This window comes from Danio aesculapii, chromosome 19 (assembly GCF_903798145.1).
Source record: "Danio aesculapii chromosome 19, fDanAes4.1, whole genome shotgun sequence".
NCBI classification, from domain to species: Eukaryota; Metazoa; Chordata; class Actinopteri; order Cypriniformes; family Danionidae; genus Danio; species Danio aesculapii.
In genome coordinates this window covers 43,108,009-43,127,792 of record NC_079453.1, presented here as the reverse complement: position 1 = coordinate 43,127,792, position 19,784 = coordinate 43,108,009, and the positions used below count along the sequence as shown (strand labels likewise).

Genomic DNA, 19,784 nt, shown 5'->3' with positions numbered 1-19,784 from the left:
ACATGAATGCGTCAGACCGGAAATGCAAGGTCATGCGACAAGTATCACAGTTCGCTGCTTGGTGAACTCTGACCAGCGAAATTGCATCACTTGAGTGCGTGAGACCAATTGAGGATAAAAACATGACCTCTCTGTACAGAAAATTAAAATATGGACCAATCACTTTTTAAATGTTTAATTATCTTGTTTAACCCCGCCCCTTTTCGCAGCGATGTACTACAGAATTTCGCAAGCTCAAATGCTAGTGTGCCTGCAGCTTTAGGATTTTTAGCTCCACTCTTTTTTCAAAAGAGGAATGGAAGCACAATTTGAATTGACAATCATTTAAATTTAAAGCGACAGACACCAAAATGCCCCAATTTGGATCAAAGTTTTAAAGAGTTATTAAACTTTATTTACGGTATGTGGTATTTTGAGCTGAAACTTCAGATACACACTTTGGAGACTTATTTTACATCTTGCATAATAGGTTCCCTTTAAAACACACAAAGCAATACAAAATTGCATCACAGCGGCAAAATATGCAGTTAGGGTTCATTATTCAGGTCTGACCCTCGTTTGACTGCTAGAACTAATGTTTAAAGTGTTTTCAGTACATGGTATGGAGCATCAATCACTGTCACACACAGCTGGAGGAAAAAAACAGCTGAAAACACTTCAAGGTACAGACTTAAAAGCAAAGTGGATTGAGATAGAAAGAGTGAAGCAGAAGGAGAAAGGAGGAGAACGATGGAGGAACATGGGAAACGCTGTGGAACAAAAGCATGTGGATTACAGATATGGTTATTTTTGTAAAAAGAAATAAATTAGACATTAAAATGGAACCTAGAACACAGTGGATCTAGACATTGTTATTATAATATACAAAAATGTTAATGTATTTAATGACCCTGATTGAACAAACAGAACTGAATGTTTTATGGTGAGCTGAAACACAGAATGTCTTAAAACTCTTTTTTTAATAAATCTGATGGAGTATGTACTACGATGGTATATACACTGCTGTTCAAAGGTTTAAAACAATTAGTAAATAAAAATCTTGCTAATGGTTTATTAAATTGACTTTTATATTGCATCTAACAATCTAACTATTTTTCAAAACCAATGATGTTCGATTTATTTTAAATTGCATTCATATTTGACAATAATAGTGTTCTCACTATAGGTACATTCAGGGTGCGAATTACAGGGGGGGTTGGGGGGGTCTTACCCCCCTAATTAATGCTTGATCCCCCCTGAACGACATCAAAACAAGAGGTACCGGGGTTCTAAATATTTTGCTCTGATCTGTATCTTAAAAGATATTAATAATTAAAATAATAAATAACTTCAATATACGTTTCATCACCCCTATAATGGTTCATACCATTGTGAATGCATGTCTGGACCAGAAATATGAATTTATTGGTTTGAAACCGACAAATCTAGAGCACCAAAAGACAATGTAAGTGTTCATAAAACCTTTTTCTTTAAAACAAGGGCATTTGTAGAAATCTGTAAAACTAGATGCATTTGTATTTTATTATACACTGAGAATATCACAGTTTGTATTTTATTATACACCGGCTCGCGCATGGAAGTTAAACATTCATTCATTCATTTTTGGCTTAGTCTCTTAATTAATCTGGGGTCACCACAGTGGAATGAACCGCCAACTTATCCAGCATATGTTTTACGCAGCGGAAGCCCTTCCAGCTGCAACCCATCTCTGGGAAACATCCATACATACTCATACACTACGGACAATTTTGCCTACCCAATTCACCTATACCGCATGTCTTTGGACTGCTGGGGAAACCAGAGCACCTGGTGGCAACCCACACGAACACAGGGAGAATATGTAAACTCCACACAGAAACGCCAACTGACCTAGCCGAGGCTCGAACCAGCGACCTTCTTGCTGTGAGGCGACAGCACTACCTACTGCGCCATCCACCGAATTTAAACAGTAAAATAAAAAAATATGTGCAGTCCTATCATGGTCATCCTTTAATAGGTGCAGGAAAGCAAAGCTGTCACCTTTTATTTAATATCACAAACATCATTGAGAATCACTCAAAATTCCTCAAATAAATTAGATGTGTTTGAATTCAAATATATAAATTTGGTTCACCGAGGCATATTACCAAACATAATCAAAAAAAAAAAACATAACCTCCCGATCGTCAATGTATAATTTGCACCCTGGGTACATTTACTATAAACCTTAAAGGTGCAGAAGGTGATCAACAACACAATGCTAACCGGTTAGTATAATATCTTTGAAACACAGTCCCTCCCCTTCCGTCCAAAGCCACGCCTCCTGAAACACGAACGCGCACACCTTAAAGATGACAGCAAACAACCCTCTCTCACATGCTGTCCTAAAGCAACTCTGCATAGAGGTTGTAGGAATTACACTTAATGCTAAGCCATACTTACATGCTATTTCAGACCGAATATTCAGAGTAGCACAGTAAACAATATAGGGAGCACGTCACAGGTTGTCATTGTGAACCAATGTGATGTGAATATAAATATAAGTATATAAGTAAGGCAGGCTAGGCGGAAGAGCGCTATTTACCTCTGTTTTGTTGTTAAACTAAATAAAAATCTACATTATCGATGCTGTAAAAGGTCCCTTATAAAACTGAAAATAGTCACATCAATCTTTCGCTGGAAAATTTCAGTGGCTGAACAACACTTCTGTGCATATAACCCATTTGTAACAACACAACATAAGCTTTGCGTGACTAAAATAGTTTTAAAACAGAACACTACCAGTCTAAAAGAAATACTTCAGCCATGGTGTCATCCTTCCTCCAGCGTGCAGAAGGAACTCCAATATTGATTCAGGATTTTAAAAAGGTTTGATTCAGCATTTGTTTTTACCGCGAAGGCGCGGCTGGTGTGTATGCGCTAATGGTGGATCTGCATAAACAGGTGCGCAGTTGTACAAATCTAAATTTGCTCACAGGCAGTTTGGACTACCTATCAGAATTATCGCCATTTGTCGGTCTGACAATATTTAATTGGATGAACATATTTTAGTCTTCTGTCTTACCCAGAATATAAAAACATTTAGAAATACATTTAGATTATTTACTTTAATCAATACTATTGGAATGTGACGAGATTTTCAACCAGCACAATACAACATGTTTCTGAAGACAATCGCCTACTGCACCTTTAATATACCTAATACATTAATATAACAACTTAACCTACTAAAATGTCTTTTTATTATATAAATATTTATCATTATATTCCCATTTTAAAACAAATGCCAGTCTTTGAATGTTAAACTTCAAGTTTAAATGAATTTATTTCTGATAACACTTCTCTGTATTAGTGTTGTTTATACTGTAAATATTGTATTATTTCACACATAAAAATATTCTGTAATAGCCAAGAAAAAAAATTCAAGCTTTTTAATGTATTTAAGTTTCAAAATATCATCTACACATCCTCGCAACCTACAGAACAACTCATTTTACTGCCATTTTCATCAATTAACTGCAGTTTCGCTTAAATTCAAGAATTCACAGTTGATCCCTTCATTTAATGAGAAATAAAATGCAGTAAAACATAGACACAGGTATGAATGAATATGCGGATAACAGCTGGTCGAACAGAGAGAAGGACAGAGACAGAGAGGAGGAGATACCCGAGCTCAGAGTCAGCCTGCAGCTGGAGAACAGAGGGGTCAGAGTCCCACTGCAGGGTCCTGGACACGAGACAGGAGGAGAGAACATGCCAGATTAACCTCAGCAGAAACAACGCCAGAAACACACACACACACATCCGCATGCAGGACAAGAGAAGAGTGAGAAAACAACCATCAAAACAGCACACATGAGAATGCAGGTCAAAGCAAAGCTGAAGAGTATTGTGTGCGTCATACATTAATGGACAGAGCATGTATGGAAATGTAGAAGATACTAACGTACACCCTTAATAATAATACAGTGAAGAACATTTAACGTTAATGGAATATTTTCATTCCACAATAAAGATCTTTCATTTAAATTGTTCTTTAGATGATGCAAACGATTTGAAGAACTTTTTAACATACGTTTTTTTCCCCTATGGTTAACATTATTCTATTGATATCTATTTATGCTTCCATCCAAAGATGTGAGTTAGATTAATGCGCAAAAACTGGAATATTGCATAATGCTTTTGCGAATGAAGCATCGTTTCTGCACCCACTTTGAATGTCATCACTCGATTGAATGGGCGTGATCAGTGGTTATCAGCTGACAGATATGGGCTAATAGGGGCCTTATGCGCCTACTAATAGGCTCAGAAGCCTGTTATCATCAATCCACAGGGTAAATCAGCTATACTAACAGAAAAGACTCCAGATCCAGATCTGTTTTTACATTACTGTGATGGTTGGGTTTAGGGTTGGGGTAGGGGTAGACGTTAATAAAATAAAATTAATGGGAAATTTTAAAAATAATATAAATAATTCTCGTTAACTTCCGGACGCAGCCATATGTGATCCATTGCTGATTAACTATTCAATCAATAGCTGATAACGCCCATTTAATCGAGTGATAACACTTGAATCAACTGGTTTCCATCCAGTGAGTCAAAGAGAACAAAATTGACACTTCCTGATTAACAAATATCAAACAGAAAAATAAAGTTTAGCATGGTCTTTTTTCTTACATAAGACTTGCGCTTCAGAAGATGAAAATGCTTTTTGAGATTGTTTTTTGAGAGCGCAGATGCTTAAGACAGTTCTGGAGGTCATAATAATATAATATTTGTAATACTGAACCACTTTGATGACTGACTTTGGCTGAGGAATTCAGAATGACCAAAACAACATTTCAGATATTGTACAATGTGGTCGGTCTGCTGGTTTGTGCATCGGTTTCATCCCATTGCAGAAAATTTTGTTATCATGTGATCTGTTAAAGCATGACCTTTTTGATGAGCATTCTGGAATTTATTTGTACTTTTATGCAAACTGTTTCCTATAGGATTAAAAAAATTATCCTACTCAGCTGTTTTTATGCACATAATTTACATTTATGTGCATCTATATCTATTCTGCAATATTCCAAAATACACAAAAAAAAAAAAATAGGTGGAAGGAAACAAAGGTTTTGTTTGGTTCTTCCTGACACCTTTATTTTTTATAAGTGAAGCACTGGGAATATTATTACAAACATTGCCTTTCTTAACCTGCATTAAAAATTTAGTAACACTTTAGTCTAATTTCCAATTCTCATTGTTAACTAATGGCTTACTCCCTGCCTGTTATTCAAATGATTATTTCTAATCCTACCCAATATATCTAAACCCATCTACTACCTTAAAACTTACTATCAATAAGCAGCAAGTTGGGAGTTTATTGAGCTGAAATGCATAGTTAACAGTTTGTTAATAGCTAAAATTGTACATTAAAATAAACTGTGACCAAAAGCGTGATGGACATTATGGGAAATTTATTTATGTATGTTTTTATCATTTATTTAGATATATATTACTGCTTTTTTAGACAAACATTTGTAAACTCCATGTTAATGTTTTTACACATGCTCTAAAAAATGCTCTAAATGACAAATGTATTGTTTTATTTGGAAGAACTCATCAGTTTACAGAATAAAACAAAACTAGCTTTGTTCAAACACAAAGCTATATAGTCATTTAGGGCATTTCCTTAATAAAATAACAAAAAAGGTGCTGTGTTGTCATTTCTAGACAACACAACACCAATTTTTTCATTTTAGAAGAGACAAGAAATTAATATTTTGTGAAATAATCCAACATTTCAATCACAACAGATGATAAAAAACTCTAAACGACAACAAATTTCAAATTTGGAAGGATTTTTTTAGACCCTCACATAATAAAACAAATACTAACCCACACCAACACAGGGAGAAAATGCAAACTCCACAGAGAAATGCCAACTGGTTCAGCCAGGACTCGAACCAGCGACCTTCTTGCTGAGGCAACAGTGCTAAACACTGAGCCACTGTGCCGCCATCTGAAGACCCTGAGAAACTAATCTCTTAATATTTTTCACAGTTGTACTTATAATGTATATTTATTGTGTGTGTGTGTGTGTGTGTGTGTGTGTGTGTGTGTGTGTGTGTGTGTGTGTGTGTGTGTGTGTGTGTGTGTGTGTGTGTGTGTGCGTGTGTGTGTGTGTGTAGCAGCAAAACGTGCATATCTCATTCTATAGGAAGAAGTAATAAAACGATGCTGACCTTGTAAACTTTCTCCCTCGACCTTCAGTGCAAATCACAAGCATGCCTATTAATTTTTTTTCTCTCACTGAACTTACACAGCCAGAGGGACAGCATATCAAACTGACACTCTGTTTTACCAGCGATGACATTTAAAAATCATATTGTCATTCACGTCGTTGCAAATAGCTCCAATTTAACCATGCAAGAGGAATTGCTGAAGTCAAGGCTCAAGGTAACAGCAGGCATCAGGCAGTCACACCAGGGGGAACGACCTCCACGGATACACTTCAGAGATACAGTGTGCACTGACTTTAACAGCACGTCCCTTTCGAGCGTGCCATTCTGGGTTACAGTTTTGTGCATATACATACCTTTTATTGTGCATGTCTGTTCTGAGTTTACTAATGCCACTGATCCCTGACCTGAGAGACGACAAGAGTTGTAGGATTGACACGTGACCCTAAAGCTCGACCTTCAAATCAAACCTCATAACCAGCAGTGGAAAGTAAGTGTAAGTATTTTTACTTCTTTAGTGTTCTGTAATGTACTTTATCTAAGTATTTTTAATTTAAGAGACTTTTAAAATTACTTCACAAACATCCACTCAGAGTGATTCAAATGAGCAAATAATCCCCTCAAAGTGATTCAAATGAGCAAATAATCCACTCAGAGTGATTCAAATGAGCAAATAATCCACTCAGGGTGATTCAATTGAGCAAATAATCCCCTCAGAGTGATTCAAATGAGAAAATAATCCACTCAGAGTGATTCAAATGAGCAAATGATCCACTCAGAGTGATTCAAATGAGCAAATGATCCACTCAGAGTGATTCAAATGAGCAAATAATCCACTCAGGGTGATTCAAATGAGCAAATAATCCACTCAGAGTGATTCAAATGGTACACTCAAAGTGATTCGAATAATCCCCTCACAGTGATTCAAATTGGTAATGCAAATGATCCATTCAGAGGGATTCAAATGAGCAAATAATCCGCTTACAGTGATTAAAATGATCCCCTCAGAGTGATTAAAATGGTCCACTCAGAGTAATTCAGAGGGTTCATTCAGAGTGGTTTAAAATAAATAATCGGCTCAGAGTAATTCAAATGATGCCCTCAGAGTGAGTCAAATGATCCCCTTAGAGTGAGTCAAATGATCCTCTTAGAGTGATTCAAATGATCCGCTCAGAGTGATTCAAATGATCTATTCAGAGTGATTCAAATGGTCGATTCAGAGTAATTCAAATAATCAGCTCTGAGTAATTCAAATGATGCCCTCAGAGTGATTCAAATGATCCCCTTAGAGTGATTCAAATGGCCCCTCAGAGTGATTCAAGTGGTCACCTCAGAGTGATTCAAATTATTCGCTCAGAGTAATACAAATGATCCATTCAGAGTGATTCAAATGAGCAAATAATCTGCTTACAATGATTCAAATGATCCGCTCAGAGTGATTCATATGATCCGCTCAGAGTGATTCAAATGGTCCGCTCAGAGTGATTCAAATGGTCCATTCAGAGTGTTTCAAATAATCGGCTCATGTTAATTCAAATGATGCCCTCAGAGTAAATCAAATGATCCACTTAGAGTGATTAAAATGATCCCCTCAGAGTGACTCAAATGATCCCCTTAGAGTGATTCAAATGATCCCCTTAGAGTGATTCAAATGGTCCCCTCAGAGTGACTCAAATGATCCCCTCAGAGTGACTCAAATGATCCCCTTAGAGTGATTTAAATGATCCCCTTAGAGTGATTCAAATAAGCAGCTAATTTGGAACAGTCAAGGGTGTGTAAGTGATGGAAGAATTAAATTTTTTTGGGTTGAAATATTCCTTTAAGTACATTAAAAATCAACTAATAATGTTCTCTGACTCAATCAAAATTAAAACAGATTTTTCTTTAACAGGACAAACAGTTCATTCTGCATTTGTACTCTCAAGTGCCAGATTTGTGCACGTAGTCCACCATCGCTCATAACACCCTAGACGACTGCATAGCTGAAGACGAAGTCATTAATATGACCTGGAAATATGGCTTTTGGTCCAGTGGCTGTGAGCGGAGCCTCCTGTGGTGAGCGGTGACAGGGACAAACGCTCACATCATGTGTCAAACGTGCTGCACGTCTGCATTATGCAGGCCTAATTACAGGCCAGAGCCGCCGTGGCATCAGCCTTCCCCTTTCCACATGACTGCAGCTATCTGTCTATATTCACAAGAGCCAAAAATGAGTCTGTTAACAACCCTCAGCGCTTCCGCCACTGATACACTCCCGCTTGTTATTTTTGATGCTTCATGCTAAAGTCGAGTAAAGGAGGTCGAGCCTTCTCATTTATGGCTCCTAAACTCTGGAATAGCCCTCCTGATAATGTCCGAGGCACACATTCGCAGTTCAAAACTAGATTAAAGACCTTTCTTTTTGTAAAGCATACACTCAATGCATTACAAAGCGATATGATGCATGAATGTGCTCCACGCAGGTTTCTGCACCTCGTTTATATACACTATGAACAGCAGCTACGCTAATGATTCTCTTTATTCTCTATTTTCACCTGGGGATACTCATCCCTAGGCCCCCAGAGATTATGCACTGCCACTGATGCGATCCAAGACCTGCGAAGAGATGATCCCAAGGTTTCCATAATCCTGGACCAGGCCGTATCCTGAGCAGCTGCTTTGGTGGTCATTGAGTGGAGAACATGAGACTGATTTCTGTGAGACTCCAGGGACAGACGAGTCTTCGCTGAGGTCCTGCGTTCTCCAGCCTTGAGGTTTTTTAATTCTTCACTTTCGCCAACTGGTGAAGTTTGTTCCTCGCCGCTGTCACCACTGGCTTGCATGGTTCGGGACTTGTAGAGCTGCCCATCGGAGGATTTGCTCTTCAGTGTTTGGACTCTCAGCAGTAAATAGTAAACCACACTGAACTGAACTAAACTGAACTGACACTGTTTCAATTCACTATAATCTTCTATGTGAAGCTGCTTTGCTATACAAATAAAGATGACTTGAATTGAATTAAAGGAAGATTTTCAGATTCTACTGTAGGTGCACAAACAGTCCCTTCAGGATTTTGAGATTCTGAAATGGGCCGAATTTAATGCTAAACAAGCTAAAAATCAAAGGACATGGATGTTTTGGACAGCCTTAGACATGTATGTGCGACTCGCATTCAGCTAAAGCACATTTGAATGAGGAATAAAGAACTATGCATCTTTCACTTCAAGAAAAGAGTATTGTGATTATTTGTAATTACAGTTTGTACATCTGGTTTTAAATGATCCATATGATATATAGACAAAATACTGTTGAAAGGGAGGGGGGGGTGTTGGTATGGGGTATTATTTTCTTTTATATACTTTATTCTCTTTCTTCTCCTTCAGTAATTAGACTAAGAATTTTTCTGGCAACTTACATAATGGTTTACTTATGTATACGGATTCTGTGTAATGTGTATGTAGGCCAAGAACACACACAGACATACATATATACATACATGCAAACATATATAAATAATACTGAAGAAAAAAAAAGCATCTCCGTTTTACGTTGGAGCATCACAAATGTAACATCAATGGTTTCATGATAGCGTAGCACACTACATAATAAAACTCAAATAAATATAATTATTGGTCTAAATCTACAAACAATCTATCTTTAGTGAGATGATTTTAAGTGTTCATTTTTATGATGAAAGCTTTGTATTTTTAATTCTGGTGGGGGAAAACATAATGCAGTGCAGCAGACGTACAATTCTCATTGATCACACAAAAAATGTCATATATTTGATGCATTTTTTTGTGTGATATTTCTTTCTAATGCTAATGATTTTACTAATGTAGTAGAGATTTTTCTCTCAGCATTTCTTAGAGCCCAAAGCTTCTTGAGGTCAAACAAGAATTGTTTAAGAATAATACTTTAAAATAAGAATAATACTTTAAAAAAAAATCACAATAAAACTACACAAGAAATGGCACAAAATGTCTGAGAAATGCTGTAACAAAATAAATATGAAACATTTAATCCTGGAGGGTCTGTAAAATGATCAGGCAGCCTTATTAGATTTCATCTATTGAAATATGCTGACAGATTCAAATGATTTGTTGAGAGTGATTCAAATAATCCATTCAGAGTGATTCGAATGATCTGTTCAGAGTGATTCAAATGATTTATTCAGAACGATTCAATTGATTCTCTCAGTGATTCAAATGATCCACTCAGAGTGAATCAAACTATTAATTCAGAATCCTGGAGGGTCTGTAAAATGATCAGGCAGCCTTATTAGATTTCATATATTGAAATATGCTGACAGATTCAAATGATTTGTTGAGAGTGATTCAAATTATCCGTTCAGAGTGATTCAAATTATCCGTTCAGAGTGATTCAAATTATCCATTCAAAATGATTCAAATGATCCATTCAGAATGATTCAAATGATCTGCTCAGAGTGATTTAAATGATCTATTCAGAGTGATTCAAATGATCAAAGGGATTTAAATGATCCGTTCAGAGTGATTCAAATTATCTGGCCAAACTGATTCAAATGATCCATTTAGAGTGATTCAAATGATTTGATCAGAGTGATTGGAAAGAGTCACTCAGGGTGATTTAAATGATCCGTTCAGAATGATTCAAATGCTCCGTTCAGAATGATTCAAATCATCCATTCAGAGTGATTCAAATGATTAATTTAGAAAGAATCAAATTATCAGCTCAGAGTGATTCAAATAATCTCAAATAATCCATTCAGAGTGATTCAAATGATCAGAGTGATTCATTTGAATCACTCTGAACAAATCATTTGAATCAGTCTGAGTGGATCATTTGAATTACTCTGAATGGATCATCTGATCTGCTCAGACTGATTCAAATGATCTGTTCAGAGTTATTCAAATGGTCCTCTCAGAGTGATTAAAATGATTCATTCAGAGTTATTCAAATGATTTAATCAGAGTGATTCAAACTATCCGCTCAGACTGATTCAAATTAGATTGCTCAGATTAATTCAAATGATTTGCTCAGATTGATTCGAATGAGTCACTCGGGGTGATTCAAATGATCCATTCAGAATGATTCAAATGATCCTTTCAGATTGATTCAAATGATCCGCTCAGAGTAATTTAAATGATCCATTCAGAGTGCAAAAATCTTAATAATGGACAAGTTTTAGCTGCAAAAATCTGGCAGATGAACTCCTGGAGGGTCTATAAAACGATCAGGCTGGCTTATTAGGTTTAATATTTTGAAGTATGCAGACAGATGAAGTGGAAAATCTGAAATGAGCACTAAAAGACACTACAGGAGCCACAGATATGGATTCTTACCTATATCTGTTGATCCCATTTAAAGAGACAGAAAAACATATACTGTAAGTCACATTTGTGTTATAAAATGCCTTGTTCCTACTTAAACACAAGATATTAAGCTCTAAAAGCTGGTTCTTTGAAAAATAAAGGTAATAAAGATTCAAATGTTTAAATTGATATTTGTTCCTCACTCCAAAATGAAAGAAAAAAAATCTTATGGGTTTGGAAGTTCACGAGGGTGAGTAAATAATGAGTTTTCAATCTGGGGAAAACTAAAAACTCCCCACAATATATTTATAATAAAATCATCAAGGACACATCAACCAGATCAAACATGACAGCTACGACTTTTACAATGTACCAAAACAAGGTTCTGTTTCAAATAAATGCTGTGCTTTTTGCTTTCTGTTCATCAAAGTATCCAAATATGTATCATGGTTTCCAGAAAGATTTTAAACTAGAAGAAATTATTCTTGAATAGCAAATAAGCATTTTAAAATGAGACTGGAGTGAACATAACATGACATAAAAATATTAATATATTCCTTTATTAATTTTGATCAACTAAAAACAGTGTTGGCAAGCAAAAGAGACTTCTTTAAAACATTTTAAATCATCTTACCAGCTTCTTTGAACCTTTGAACAGTAGTGTATATTGTATTTGTTTTCTCTCAAACACTAAAAGTAATTATACATGTCTAGGATGCATGTCTTATATAGATTCATATAGACTTGTATGAAGATTTCAATACCTGCCAGCTGCTGCTCCATCCACTGAATCCTGGCTGCCGGTCTCACTGGGTGTGCTCATAGATTTGGATGGGGACATTGGTGTTGGGACTATGAAAAGATAAAAAGACAATTACTGTCTAACAATCAATGTCATAAAATGTTTACTGCACCACAGAAAAGGCATTTAAATTAAGGGATAGCCAACCCACAAAATACCCTAATATTCTGAACATATTTTAAACCACCATTGACTTTCATACCTGGGAAAATAAAAAATTAAGGCATTCAATGGATACCGGTTTCCAACATTTTTCAAAATATCTTCTTTTGTGTTTAACAGAAGAAAGGAACTCAGACAGGTTTGGTACAAGTGATGATTTTGGAATGAACTGTCCATAAAAAGGCACTAAATGTAATGTACATTGGCTTACACTAGAGGGCGACAGTAGCAGATAAACTGCTAAAACTGTCAGCACAGAGGTGAAGTTATACATTTGGACAGTTTCGGGGGAAAAATATTACAATCTAAAGTATTTTTTTTTTTAAGTAACTAAATGTGTTAGTTACTTTTTAAGTAATGTAAAAGTATGTGTTATGTTATTTTTGCTTTTTAAAAACTTTAAAAAAAAAAGTAAAGTAGGATTAAAATTGTAATACATTACTTTTTTATCGAACACTGCATATGAACCAATCACAGATTTGCATTAAAAAGTGATTTAGTTAAACAGGGTTTATATTTTAGCAGGTTTCAAATTTAAGACTTTTTAAGACCATTATGAAATTTCAGACGTAAACAGGGCTAAATGCTAAGATTGTTTTCTAATGGCCTGGTTGGGCCAGCAAACACTTGCCCTATAAAGTATTTCTTTGACACATTTTAAATAATGTATCAAACAAGTATTTTCTTTCAATATATTTTTTTCAAAAGAAGTTTTAAGAATTGAAATAAAATAAATATAAAAAAATTACATGGACATGAGAAAATTAAGACCCATTTAAAATGATTTAAGACCTACTAAACATTATTTCAGTCAATTTAAGACTTTTTAAGGCCTAAAAAGTTTAGCTTTTAAATTTAGAACATTTTAAGAACTCACCTGTTAACGGTGTAAAGATTTGTGTGTCTTGCCAGGCCAATTGAAAAGAAAGACTAATTTTATTGAATAAATAAATCTTAGATATGAATTGCACAACAATATTGAGATAATTAGTAATGTTGGAGATAAACAGTGTCACTGCAAAATCAAATTTCTAGTCCAAATATCTAAAATCAAGAAGCAATCTCTTGACAAGTAATAAATAATAAATATAAACAATGTAGTCAAAATTAAGTGAGTTTTTCCTTAAAACAAGCTAAATAATTTGCCAATGGAATAAGCAAGTTAATATTGTTTTTTAGATTGAAATTAGAATATTTTACTTACCCCAGAGGCAGATAATTTAACTTGTTTTAAATAAAACAACAAAAAATAAGGTCAAGAATCTTGATGTTATTCTGGAGTCAGATCTGAGTTTCAGTAGTCAAAGCAGTCAGTAAATCAGCATACTATCATCTCAAAAACATTGCAGGAACTAAATGCTTTGTTTCCAGTGAGGCTTTGTTCATGCTTTTATCAGCAGCAGGGTGGATTACTGTAATGGACTCCTCACTGGCCTTCCCAAAAAGACAGTCAGACAGTTGCAGCTCATCCAGAACTCTGCAGCCAGGATTCTGACCAGAACCAGACAATCAGAGCACATCACACCTGTCCTCAGGACTTTGGACTGGCACCCAGTTACATTCAGAATAGATTTTAAAGTTTTTTTACTAGTTTATAAATCACTAAATGGCCTACAAATATGCTCACTGAATACAAACCTAACAGATCAGATCTTTAGAATCACATAAACTAGAAATTACAAAGGTTTAGTCAAAGCAGGGTGAATCGGCTTTCAGCTACTGCTCCCCTCGCTGCTGGAATCAGCTTCCAGAAATGATCAGATATGCTCCAACATTAAGCACATTCAAATCAAGACTGAAAACACATCCGTTTAGCTGTGCCTTTACTGAATGAACACTGTGCTATGTCCGACAGATTGCACTATTATGTCTTTCTTTTCTTTTTCATTCCTTTAAAACACATTGTAAACACATTTTAATCTGTTTTTAATTATTTTTATTCTGAGTTGTTTTTATTTTCATATACTTGTCTCTTTTATTCCTGTTCATGTAAAGCACATTGAATTAACCATTGTGTATGAAATGTGCTATATAAACAAACTTGCCTTGCCTAAAAACTCACATAATTTTGACTTATTAATTCTGAAAACAAACCAATATTATTCACTTTCCAAGAAAATGCTTCTTGATTAAGAATTTTTAACCATTTGGATTAGAAACAAGTGTGTGTGCAGTCAGTGTGTGGAAAAAAATAGGGCTAAACGCAAAATCCTAGACTGGGAAAAGCCCACAGCAAAAGTGGTTTGGATGAAGTCCCGTTTAATATTACGGAGCAAACCCTGAATATCACACAGCCTGATCTTGGCAGAAGTATAAAGCTGTGTTTTGGAGTCAGGCATTGTCGAGTGAGCCGGCTGCGGTGTGGATGATGTTTCAGTGTGGTTTGTGTGTACTGTACCTAATGAAGGCTCGGGTGAGATCCCGATGCTCTGGAGCAGGGCCTCGGTTTCTCTGCGCTTTCGGTCCAAATCAGAGTCTTCAGGAGCCACTTCTGCTTTCTGTTGTGTCTCTGACTGTTTTCATTTACAAACACATGCAAATACAGTAGGTAAAGTTGGTTATATATTCTTACATACATTCAGTGACACGCTTCCATTGTTTACCATAGTAACTTGAATAGTCAGTCTGAAATCAAAACAATATTAGCACTATTTAATTGGCTGCAAACAATGTTGTATTTTGACATTCTAATATGATTTCTCCATTTCGAATTGTGGCAAATAACACTTCTCTGAAATGATATTACCAAGGAGAAAGTCCTAATGCGCGAATATAAATCCAACTTCACCCCAATAGGCAGTTATGCTGTCAGGAGATTCTGAATGAGTCAGATTTAATTGTTTTCTCACCTCTTTCTTCTTCTTTTCTTCCTCCTTTCTCTTTTTTTCCTCTCGGATTTGAGCAAGGCGCTGTTTCTTGCGCTCAAGTTCGGCTTTCAGGTCACTCTTATCAGCCATTTTGTCCTGCGACAAAACCATTACAGCAGTTTTTACATCTGTCCTGTCTGTGTAAGCACACTGCAGAACTATTTTTAGGCTGTTTGTGCAGAAAAAAACTATTGTTAAACATTTATTTGTTTTAAAAATCACAGATAAAATTAGAGGTAACACTTTACAATAAGGTTGTATTAGTTTATTAACATGAACAAACAATGAACAATACATTTATTACCGTATTTGTTCATCTTAGTTAATGACAATTGAGTTGTTCAATGTTTGTTCACGTTAACTCACGAGGCATTAACTAATGATAACATAAGGCATTAATAATAAGACATTGGTAAATGCTGAACAATGGTTAATAAATGATGTACAAGTATTGTTCATCACTGGTTCGTGTTAGTGAATACATCACCTAATATTAACTAATGAAACCTTATTGTAAAGTGTGACCAAATGGGTGTTTTCAACAGAAATGGCTTGACACACCCATGTAATTAAATTCAATAGTAAACCATTTTAAACATTTATGAGAGATCTGAAGGTCAATCTGATTTACTAATATTGTAAATAATGTAATAAATGTATTAGTTTCATAAGGTGTGACATAACTGTTTCTTCAGGATCTAATATGTCTTAGCATATTGGATAATAATACTTGAATAATTCCTAGGATCCTTTAAAAATGATGAATGTATGCATGTGATAAAATAAAAAGGAAATAAAAACAAAATAATATCAAACTGTTAGGAAAGGAGCTTTATTAAAGCTTAAAAAAGAACATGAGTGAAACAAAAAGAAACTGAAAAAGCATTAGAGGTAAATTAAATATTGTAAATAACGTAATGAATGTACTAGTTTCATAATACATAATCAAAATACATACATGTGGCATACCTGCACCTTTAGGATGTAATATTCATTAACATAATGAATAATTCCTAGGCTTTAACAAATGATAAATGTATGCATGTGATGAAATGAAGACAAAATAAAACAAAATAATACCAAATTGTGGGGAAAAATAGCTTTATTAAAGCATAAAGAACGAAATGAACGGAACAAAAACAAAATGAAAATGCATTAGAGGTACAATACATCAAATAAATGTAAAAGAATATACAAAATATATTTGAAAAAAAAAAAAACATCTTAAATCTTCATGCAAATGTCACGTGTATGAGACATGTAAGACAACAGACACCATTCACAAATATTAAAAATCCAGTGGAAGCACAAATGATAACATGGCTATTTTAAACATCTATGAGACATCTGAAAGCCAATTTGATTCTCTAATATTGTAACTAATGTAATAAATGTATTAGTTTCATAAGGTGTGGCATAACTGGACCTTCAGGATGTTATATTTCTTAACATACTGGATGATGAATAATTCCTAGGCTTTAAAAAATTATAAATGTATGCATGTGATAAAATGAAGATGAAATAAAACAAAATAATACCAAACTCTGGGGAAAAAATTGCTTTATTAAAGCTTAAAGAACAAAATGAACGGAACAAAAACAAACTGAAAATGCATTAGAGGTACAATACATCAAATACATGTAAAAATAAATGCACATTATATATAAAAACATAAATGTTCATGCAAACATCAAGTGTATAAAACAAGTGGAATTCATAAATGAAGACAAATGTGGACAATCATATATCATAATGCTAATTTTACAGACACTGCTGACAAATATTAAAAATCCAGTGAAAGCACAAATGATAACATGACTATTTTTAACATTTATAAGACATCTGAAGCCAATATGATGCTCTAATATTGTAAATAATGTAATAAATGTATTAGTTTCATAAGGTGTGGCATAACTGGATCTTCAGGATGTTATATTTCTTAACATGCTGGATAATGAATAATTCCTAGGCTTTAACAAATGATAAATATATGCATGTGATGAAATGAAGAGGAAATAAAAACTAAATAATATTAAACTGTGAGGAAAAATAGCTTTATTACAGCTTAAAAAACAAACACGAATGGAACATAAACAAACTGATAATGCATAAGAGGTACGATACATTAAATAAATGTAAAACATTTGCACAAATATATATTAAAAACATAAATGTTCGTGCAAACATCAAGTGTATAAAACAAGTGGAATTCATAAATGAAGACAAATGTGGACAATCATATATCATAATGCTAATTTTACAGACATACTGTAACAGACACCAATCACAAATGAAAATCCAGTGGAAACACAAATGATGACATGGCTATTTTAAACATTTCTGAGACATCTGAAAGCCTATTTAATTCTCTAATATGTTTATTAATGTAATAATTAATGTAATAAATGTATTCGCTTCATAAGGTGTGGCATAACTGGATCTTCAGGATGTAACATTCGTTACATTTAACATATTGGATAATGAATAATTCCTTGGCTTTAACAAATGATAACTGTATGCATGTGATGGACTGAAGAGGAAATAAAAACAAAATATCAAATTGTGGGGAAAAATAGCTTTATTAAAGCTTAAAGAACGAAATGAACGGAACAAAAACAAACTGAAAATGCATTAGAGGTACAATACATCAAATAAATGTAAAAGAATATACAAACTATATTTGAAAAAAAAAACAAAAAACATCTTAAATGTTCATGCAAATGTCACGTGTATAAAACATGTAAGACAACAGACACCATTCACAAATATTGAAAATCCAGTGGAAGCACAAATGATAACATGGCTATTTTTAACATTTATAAGACGTCTGAAAGCCAATATGATGCTCTAATATTGTAACTAATGTAATAAATGTATTAGTTTCATAAGGTGTGGCATAAATGGATCTTCAGGATGTAATATTCATTAACATACTGGATAATGAATAATTCCTAGGCTTTACCAAATGATAACTGTATGCATGTAATGGACTGAAGAGGAAATAAAAACAAAATAATGAAAACGAAAACTGCGCGGAAAGGAGCTTTATTAAAGCTTAAAAACAACATGAATGGAACAAAAACAAACAGAAAATGCATTAGAGGTACGATGCATTAAATAAATGTAAAAAATAGACAAATATATAAAAGATATTCATGCAAACGTCATGTGTATGAACAAGTAGAATTCAGAAAATGCTTGAAATGAAGACAAATGTGGACAATCGAATATCATAATGCTAATTTTACAGACATAACAGACACCATTCACATATATTGAAAATGCACAAATGATAACAGCGGCTATTGCTAACAGCGTAAACCAAATGAATCACAATGACGTCATAATCCATCTGCGATTATGAAGTCATCGAATAGCCTATAAAGCGGGAAAGACAGCGAAATGCCCGTCTGAAAGCTCGCAGTCATGTGAGCCTGAGGTGTGTTTTACTCTTCCTACCTGTTCAGTGCGGATGCTGTAAATATGCTGTATCACTGCTGCTGATGTACACAATCTGCCGTCCGCTTCAACTCGACACTTGATTTAAAACATGCTGGAGGTCGTGCGATGCGATCGTTCACAAATGCAACGAAGATGATGGCACATTTTTAGGCCAATGGCCTACATTTTTCAGAGGTGGCAGATGCTCAATGACCGCCTCAAGATAACTAAAAGATCCCACCTCTCCTCTTGCAAATGGTTTTAATATACAAATAAATGTCTCTAGGGCCACAGTGCCACCTAGCGACTAAATATCGCATTGACGCACAAATGTAAACATTGAACTGTTAACCACTGCTAAGCCACCTGTAAAGTAATGTAACATCTTAAAAACGGTGTGAGTGTGTGTCATTATCTTATGTTACTACCACGGTTTTATTTCGGTTTTCCATCCTCACCCACTGATGTTTATTAGTTAGTTCAGAGATAAACCCTTTATAAAACACTCCCTCGAAGAATAAATGTATTAATTACAATTGTCATTTTATTTTATTAAAAACATTTTACAGTTTACTTCTACTTGGTTATAAATATGTAGTTAATTGTGCAGTTATGAGTTAGAAATTCAATTCATTCAATTCAATACTGACTTTAAAAAAGCTATTTTAATTACTGATTAAAAATGCAAAGAATGTTTAAATTTTTTAATTCAACCTTTTTAATAGACAGAAAATGTACTCCCTCATTATTGTTACAATATGGTTACATTATGGTTTTAGTTATTGTATTAAAATATTAAGTATCAAATATATATGAGTAATTAAAATAATACACTTCATTTATTAATTTTCCTTAGTCCCTTTACTCATCAGGGGTCACCACAGTGGAACGAACCTCCATCTTATCCAGCATATGTTTTACACATAAAGGAAACCCACACGAACACAAGGAGAACATGCAAACTCCTCACAGATACGCCAGCTGATCCAGCTGGGACTCAAACCAGCGACTTTCTTGCTGTGAGGCGACAGTG

At 34.5% G+C, this 19,784-nt stretch overlaps 1 protein-coding gene across 2 annotated transcripts in view; it reads right to left on the bottom strand.

Moving 5' to 3' along the window:
* LOC130247004 (cytoplasmic dynein 1 intermediate chain 1) overlaps positions 1-19,090 on the bottom strand; it is a 160,043-nt gene extending 140,953 nt beyond the window's left edge. The window contains exons 1-4 of one of the 2 annotated variants that reach the window (XM_056480181.1): positions 18,770-19,090; positions 15,293-15,406; positions 14,842-14,956; positions 12,244-12,331 (exon numbers count right to left, since the gene is read on the bottom strand). In XM_056480181.1, coding sequence (XP_056336156.1) covers positions 12,244-12,331; positions 14,842-14,956; positions 15,293-15,400 — 311 coding nt within the window. In that variant the 5' untranslated portion in view covers positions 15,401-15,406; positions 18,770-19,090. Of the gene's footprint in view, positions 1-3,646; positions 3,707-6,562; positions 6,625-12,243; positions 12,332-14,841; positions 14,957-15,292; positions 15,407-18,769 lie in introns of those variants that run through there. The other variant, XM_056480182.1, reaches the window with a different exon arrangement.
* Positions 19,091-19,784: the final 694 nt, after the last annotated feature.